Below are 8,734 nucleotides of genomic sequence, written 5' to 3' on the forward strand. Positions count from 1 at the left end.
GAGATCATAATATAGCTTCTAATATCACAACATATTTTATTTTACTCACAATATTTGGGAAAAAAACATTTAAAAAGTCCCTATAATTTCCGTCTCTTGAAGGCTGCATTCACATGGCTCATTCTGTTGTGTAACCATGATGAAAATTCTAAATTCTTCCTTCTGTACTAAGTTTAAAATGATGGATTCAGTAAAAACTGTATTCTCATTTTTAGTTTTGACAACAATAGCAATACTACTGGAAAACACAGGAATAGGTTGTTAAAGGGAAAATGTTTGGCATTACATAGTAAAGCTTACATGGAAGAGGGTATAAGAGAAGTTAAGAAATGGTAGAAAATATTTACAGAATATTATATGTGTTTGTGTCTGTACACAATATAGGTGCTAATAAAATCTTTATTGCTCAATGGTTTGTTGAAAATGTTATCATTAATAACTGCAAAGAAGAGATGATGCTATAACACAACACTTTTTCTTAATAAATAAAATTCTTTCTTTCTTTTGATTTATTGACAGTAGCTTCAAAATAGTATTCTTGCCTTTTTAATATCTACTCCATATTTGATTAGCCCACTTGAGTGATTAATTGGTAATGATGGAAATTGTGAACCATAAAATATTCAAGCTGGAATATTTTAAGGTTCATATATTATAGTGAAGAAGGAATATAAACTTATAGAATTTAAACTTTAGTTAACAATTGGACTGTAGTTTAGGTTCTTTTTTTTTTTTAAAGACTTATTTATTTATGTATACAGAACTGGGTTACAGGCCAGAGGTGCTGGGTTGGTGAGAGGATTCACCAGAGACAGAAAGAGGGTTGCTTAACAGTAAGAACAGAACACTGTTGACAGGAACAGCAGGCAGACAGAAGTCTGCTGAGTCATGTGCCTCAGCTCCCTTGGTGGAGGGGTGCCTGCCTGGCAACTGTGGGCCAGTTTCATAGCAGCTTCTTAGTGCTGTGCTTTAACCCCTGTGCCACTTGGGAGGGCCCTAGTTTAGATTCTTCAGATCATTTCTCCATTTCTTTTTGGGAAAGGTGATACTGAACTGTATTAGAACTTAGAATTTTGCAAATATTTTAAATCAATAACATCTCATTCTCTTTTAGGTTGTTATTAGGAGTAAAAGTGGAGAGATCTTGTATCGTATTTCACCGTGGGCGAAGTATGTGACTCGTGAAGGTGGTAATGTGAATTATGACTGGATGCACTGGGATCCAGAGCATTTGTATAAAGTGAGAACAACTGAGCTTTAAATAAACACTTGCTCCAATACTTCTGGGAAAATTAAGTTTTTGTTTTGTAACTATAATAATGTTCAAATCCTCCCTTCATTATACCCATTATTCTATACATGTATCCGAGTGGCCATCATCTGTAACCAATAAAATGAAAAGGATGTTTTGTTTTATCATGTGTTTCTGAGGTTAAGGGTGAGAGGGGAAATAAGACTACATGTCTACATACTGACATGTAAAGTTTACTGACTATTTTTTATCCACAGTGTCGAATCTGTCAGAGACTTCTCAGTGATACAATATTTCTCACTGTCGTGAATTTGAAGCAGGATTACTGTTTTTAGAAACACAGCAGGAGGAGGAATCTCATGAATGCATTAATTATAGTAATTTTTATGGCTATCTTATTGATAACATTAGTAGTATCCTTAAACTCATTTTCTGCCCTTTAATTTATTGAAGCAGATTAATAAATGCTTCCCTTTAAAAATTATTCATGCATCTCATAGCTCTTGCATTTTCTCTGGGTCTTATACTCAACATATAATATATATCACTCAGTGGTAAGATAAATCATTACTTACATGATCACACTTTTTGTTGAGGTAACCTGGGTTTACTGCAGAAATCTGTGATTTAAGGGAATAGGTTCATACTTCCTCAAAGGAATGGTTTGGTTTCTTTTTTAAAGTAGGTGCATCTTTGTAATCCTAAGTATTAAAAATAATAATAATGGAGGTAGCCAGTGCTTTTTACATGTGAAAATAGTTTCAAAGTGTTACAACTGATTTATTATTTAATCTAATGTGTTCAATGTGTATCATACCTGCATTTCTGATCTAATTCTTATATTATTTTGCATTTTGCAGTTTAAGCATTCCAGACCAAAAAAGCCCAAAAGTCTAAGAATTTATGAATCTCATGTGGGGATTTCTTCCCATGAAGGGAAAATTGCTTCTTACAAACATTTTACATGCAATGTACTACCCAGAATCAAAGACCTTGGTAAGTAATCGTTGTGATTTTTATTCAGATAAAATTTTAATGAGTCTGTTCTCTTATTAGAAAAGCTAATTACAAGTGTCTCTCTTTTTGTGTGTGTGTGTGTTAAGAGATTAAATATGTAATAGAAATGCATTTTATTTTAGGCTTCTCAAATTGCCCTGCAATAGTGATAGCATAGAAAAGAGAAATGGACTAAGATAGAGTATAAGAATTTAAGATATTATTCCAATTTCAATTTTAAGTAATGTGAGCTGATGGCTTCTAAAAGTGTAGATAAATATGTAAGCATAATTACTTTTCTACACAGAGAACTTTTATCAATTTAGTTGGTCATTGATTATAGCCTGTTCATTTTAGTTTGGAAAAGTCTTAGACTTTTTTTTTTTAGAAGAAAAAAAAGTCTAATATTTATAAGATGACTGACTCATTTTATATCAGAGTCCTTGTATCTCTGACTTATTTATCAAATATTCATGATGTGTCTTCTTCTGTGTGAGGTACATTGTCCTTGATGTTTGTGTATGGGACTCTTGAGGCCCAGACCTTGTCTTCATGGAAGTGAAAGTACATTGAATCACTGATTCAGAATGCTGTAAATCATGTTACTTTTCTTTTTTACCAGAGCATATCAGTGCCTGCCCTAAGAACTAGGCAGAAAGATAAAGTGCACTTAGTTTGTTTGTAGGTTATCCAAATTTTGGGCAAAAGAAAGTTTTGAAGCTCCTTGTTATGCTTTCTAGCTGAGGTTGTATCTTGGTTATCGATGAAAGTAAGGTTAACTTTTACAAACCAAAATTAAATATATATATGAATGGATAATATATATATATATATATATATATGAATGGACAATTTAATATTATATTTAATATATATTATGTTAAATTGTTATACTTGAGATGTTATCATGTTATATTGTATAAATTGTTTATGACCCAGTTTCTAGCAAAGACTAAACAGAACAAGAATTATTTTAATTGTCTTTGTGTTTGAATTGTGTTGCCCATTACTTGGAACATATATGAGTTCAGGAATGATTATTTCCTTACATTTAATAAAAAGTATAAATTGGTCCTTGATCATAGAAATAATGTTTATTATATGAGGAAAACTAAACTTTAGTTTGTTATAAATATGTGATGATTTGTATTATCTGAGCATTAGCTTATGTACATACTAATGTCAGGGTTTGTAGTTAATTTGATTTCTGTCATAATAAAAAAGCCAACAGTAATAACTTTTAAGAAATTTATGAGTCATGTAGTTTAGGTTATCCTTTAAACTCTGGATCTTTAATTCTCAGTATGAATATGTAATTGTTCTGCTATATTGACATGAATTGGACCTTTAGAAGTAGTAAGTGTATTGCACTCACGTGTATGTGTGTATAAATAACAGAAATAAAGCTTTTGACTCAATCAAATTGTGTGAACATTTTACCAAGCTATACTGGAAAAAAGAAATAACCTGATTTTTAAAATTTGTTTTGAAACCTAAAGTTTCCTTTTCTCTATTTGCTTATATTAAAAATGCATTAGTGTTACTGTTAATAGATTTAGGAAACTACAATACCTACCTTTTCAGATCACTATATTTAGTGTTGGAGAAAAACATTTCAGAGAGAGAAAGGAAGTTGTGTATGCATGCACAGAGTCATTCTCATATGGAGCTTTGGCATAATGTTTTAGGTGCAAAAAGTAACGGAAAATAGAGCCATTAAAGCTGGTCCTGTAAAAGTTTCCTGTGGGTAAATGGATTTGGTGCTATACCTTATATCATAGAAATAACTGAAATATAAAGAAAAAAGGAATAAAAAAGTATATGACATGCAATCATTTACTTTTATTTAACTTTCATAATCTTCACAATGAATTTTGCAAGTGCAACTGAAGTTTAGCATATGCAGATTGCCATCTTTAATATTCTAAAGCCAAATTAAGAGTATATTTGCATATCATTTATTACTTGTTGAAATGAAGTGATTTCAAATAGCTAGTCAGAGATTAACTCTTACAGACCAACTGATTTTGTGTTAAAAGGTGAGAAACGCAGAAGATACTTAAAGAGCTTTGCAAAATGATCCAACCTTCTCAATTTTTTGCAAACTTTAATGTCTCTAGAACAAGGATGTTGTGTTCATATATATTATTTCTTTTTATTTAATGTGGTTTTTAATCTCTTTATGCCCTTTGCTCAAATAGGATATAACTGCATTCAGTTGATGGCAATCATGGAGCATGCTTACTATGCCAGTTTTGGGTACCAAATCACAAGCTTTTTTGCAGCTTCAAGGTAAAATGAAATGTGATTTAGGGCCCTCTCTGGTGGCACAAGGGGATAGAGCACAACATTGTGAGACTGATCTACAGCCACTGCAGCACAAATTTGATTCCTGGTCAGGGAGCTGACCCACATGGCACAGCAGACCTCTCTTGTCTCGCCCACAGCTCCCCTCAGCAGTATATTTAATCAGTCTGCCTGTTCTGTTCCCTCTGTCTCTGGTGAATCTTCTCACACCTTGCACCTCTGGCCTGTACCCTAGCATTTGTATGAATAAATAAATCTTAACAAAATATGATTTATATCCATCCTTATTTTGGCCAAACTTCAAAAGCCTCATATTGTCCATATGACCCAATGTGATCTGGATCTTAGTTGACTTTCTGGGCTGATCTCTTCCTCAGTCATTCTACTTCTGCCACTCCAGTGTATTTGCTGTTCTTTAAATGTTCCTAGCTCATTTCTGTCCCCAGTGTCTTGTCTTTCTGAACACTTTTTCACCTTAGATATTTGCATGCCTTGCTTTTTACTTCTTAAAGGCCCTTGTATTTAAATATTCAAATTTTTCCTGATGAGTCTACTGTAACTTTGTTTTATTTTTCTTTAGAGAATTTATTTTTCTCTGACATTCTACATATTTTTGCTTATTTATCTCTCAACTTGAACATAAATTCCATAAAGCAGGGATTGATTTTTGTTCACTTCTGAAACCCTGGAATACTGAAAATTCCATGGCACATATTCAGTAGCTTAAGTGGGGTGTTGAAATAATGAGTGAATAAATGACACTTTCAGGTTTTAGTTTTTAAACATGTTGTTCAATGAGTAGATAAAATGGTAGGTTTGTTGATGGCAGAGGAGAGGAAGATGTAGATTGTTATAATTTTGATGCTCTGTACGAAGCCAAGTTAGCATGCTAAGTCATTAAGTCATAATAAGGTCAGTGGTCTTTATCCTAAGGGCAGTGGATTGAATGCTTGATTTTAGGTAGGGGATGACATGATCACATTTAAATATCTATAAGATAGCTCCTCCTGTCCAATAGTGCTGGCTGTCAGATTTGCTATATTGCTAGCATTCTACTCTATTATGGGAAACAAGATGGTCAATTTCTCAAGGAATATGTAGTTTAGTGAGGAAGAAAGACACTAAAGGATGCATCACAAAGATGATTATTAAAGTGAAAGTTGATGGTAACAAAGATGTAGTATTGAGATTTTTGTTTTCTGCCATTCAGATCTGAGAACTCTGTTTGCCACAGCACATATGCATGTAAGATACCCATCGTTTCTGATAGCATACGTGTACATGGCACTGGTTCCTGGGAGATTTTCCATTAGATAATAAGTAAATGAGGAAGGATGGCCTCACTTAAGCTACTAAGAGCATCCAGTCAACTACTCTATGATATTCTCCCAACCCAACCACAGCCACTGTAAAGAATGTCCAGGATAACCTGCTTCCCTGGGCTGGCTGGCTTGGTGATGAAAATCAGAAACTCTGATCATAGAGAAGCAGAGGTGTATAATAGACCCTTCGACCCTTCCTCTAAAATGTGAATTTGTGTGGAGATAAAAATCTGCATCTCACAGTCTGACTGGAAATTAATTTTTTTTCATATTAAGCAGTTTTGACTTTGTCTAAATACTCTATCATGCTGTAATCTATTGTATTGATACATTCAAAAAGTATAGTACTATGTGGGAAAATAATATACAGTCGATAACTGGTGTTTTGTTTTAAATGTGGCATAATCTTGTTTTTGCTGTGTTTTCTCTAGTCGTTATGGTACTCCAGAAGAGCTGAAGGAACTGGTCGATACAGCTCACTCAATGGGTATTACAGTTCTTTTGGATGTGGTACATAGTCATGCTTCAAAAAATTCAGAAGATGGATTGAATATGTTTGATGGTACAGATTCCTGTTATTTTCATTCTGGACCTAGAGGGAATCATGATCTTTGGGACAGTAGATTGTTTGCCTACTCCAGGTAGGTACATATATATGGAGAGAAATCATTATAATTTCATTTGTTAAAAACTAAGTTTAAGGAAGTTCACTAATCTCATTATTTATTCTCTCCCTGGTGATTAATTTTTTAATGTGAGTTTTTAAAATTTCACGAGGAATTGTTCAGCATACATACAGAATTCACTTTGCTTTATATAAAATGTATTTGTGATAAGTTGCACTAAATTTTAATCTTGTAAATCTAATAGCATTTAAAATATATTGACTTGTGGATAGTTAAAAGGGTTCTGATGAATGTTTTTAATATCTAAAATTAGCTTTAGCAGATCTCCTTTTTTAGAGAAACACACTTTCAAATAGGTTATTTAAAAAAAGCATACTTCATATTTTGCTATTTTAATAATATTCCCATGTTTTGGCCTGTGACTAAAATTATTATTTATATAATGATAACTAATGTTTATTAGTAATTGCCACATAGGGTACCAAGTATTTTAGATGTATTAGTTACATATTTTGTTTTATACGTTTTGCATTGCAATTCCATTTACACAGGTTAAGTATTGTTGTTGTTGTTGTTTTACGGCCATCATACAGTTAATAAACTAAGGCACAGGGCTAGAACAATTTTTTTAAGATTAAACACACTTCTGACTTTTTTTACCATCTAAATAGAAGAATGTTTTAGATGACTAAATCTCAACATAACATAGTAAGTTATGGTAACATTTTTTTAGAAATCTAAAGTACTCTCAGCTGATATCCATTATGTATCATAATTGAAAATATTGTCAAACACATTAAAAGTAGTAGAGTTTCAAGCAATCTCTACATATTTTTCATAATTTTTTTTGAAAAGCTTAACTTTCTTTTGGATATCACATCATCCAAACAAGTCTTGAAAACAGGCAGTGTAGAAAATGCTATAACAAGTACTTTGATAAAATGAACAATTCTAATTTTCAATACAAATTAAATGAAGAAAAGTTTTCTTTCATTCTTTCCTTCATATGATACCTTATTTTATATTTCATAACTATATCGGAATGTCTCATGCCAGATAAAGCAGCATAATATATGAGAAAAGATACAAAGATAGAATCAGATGGCAAAATTCCACACAAAATTCTAACTTCCCCCTGGTGCAGATCGATTAATCATTCTAGTCTCCACATTTTTCATTATAAAAGAAGGTAGAGTTTTGGGCTAATATAATTTCTTCCATAAAGTTGTTTTATATTTGTGTCACCTTTTGAACATTGCTTTTGTACTTTGGATTTATAACAAGTAAAAAAGACTAAACCTGTGCTAATTCCACAGTATAGCTTCACTGATTTCATTATTGAACAAATCTTGCACAAGTAGGTTATAAACCAGAAATGCAGTGAATTGAACTATACAGCTTATATTTGGATGAGTAGGAGATGACTCCTATAGAAATAACTGTGTTTTTGAAATAAGTATGTTAAATGGTTAAATTTTTATGTTATAAAATATTTCTTCTGCAAATGACTTAAATTAAAAAAAAAGTAAGTGGGCAGATTTTAGTATTATAAAATTATTCTGTTAAAGTACAGAATACATACACAGTACCTTTTCTGCTGTATCATGAGCCTTCTCATGTTATCCAAGATTTTTTTAGGATTTATTTATTTATGCATACAAGAGCTGAGGTGTAGGCCAGAGGTATAGGAGGTTGTGAGGATTCACCAGGGATAGTGTGGGGAGCAGAATAGGTGTACTGACTGAAATAGACTGCTGAGTGGAACAGTCATTGAAGTAGGAGAGGTCTGCTGTGTGGTGTCTCCCTGACCTGGGATTGAACTCTGTGCCGCAGTGGTTGCAGATAGCTTCCTAGTGCTGAGATTTAACCGTTTCACCACCAGGGAGGCACAATTCAATATATTTTTTAAAAGATGCAACACATAGTTGGTTTCAAAACCAAGTATGTTTCTATTATAGAAATCAAGATATTTAACATTTTTATTAAATACTTAATTTGGTTAACTATTTATCTCAGGTACTTACCTTTGATAAATAATGTATCTCTTACTTTGAGCTTATTATTATGACTATTGTGACCTTTTTTTTTTTTTTTGGACTGCTATGTCATGTAGATTTAATGCTTTAAAAATATAGTGTCTTTTCTCATAGCAGGAGTATAATGGACCAGGCGAGAAAATAACAAAAATAATGAACAACCATAGACCAGAGACATTCTGTGGGGGTGGAGTG

General features: G+C 32.4%; 1 protein-coding gene across 1 annotated transcript in view; it reads left to right on the forward strand.

Moving 5' to 3' along the window:
• The window catches only part of GBE1 (glucan (1,4-alpha-), branching enzyme 1), a 236,415-nt gene that overhangs the window by 111,045 nt on the left and 116,636 nt on the right, over positions 1-8,734 (forward strand). Inside the window, exons 4-7 of the mRNA XM_004675290.2 lie at positions 1,115-1,240; positions 2,113-2,248; positions 4,450-4,540; positions 6,309-6,518. Coding sequence (XP_004675347.1) covers positions 1,115-1,240; positions 2,113-2,248; positions 4,450-4,540; positions 6,309-6,518 — 563 coding nt within the window. The remainder of the gene's footprint in view (positions 1-1,114; positions 1,241-2,112; positions 2,249-4,449; positions 4,541-6,308; positions 6,519-8,734) is intronic.

Source organism: Condylura cristata, unplaced genomic scaffold (genome assembly GCF_000260355.1).
Source record: "Condylura cristata isolate star-nosed mole 26May11 unplaced genomic scaffold, ConCri1.0 scaffold00003, whole genome shotgun sequence".
Lineage (NCBI taxonomy): Eukaryota > Metazoa > Chordata > Mammalia > Eulipotyphla > Talpidae > Condylura > Condylura cristata.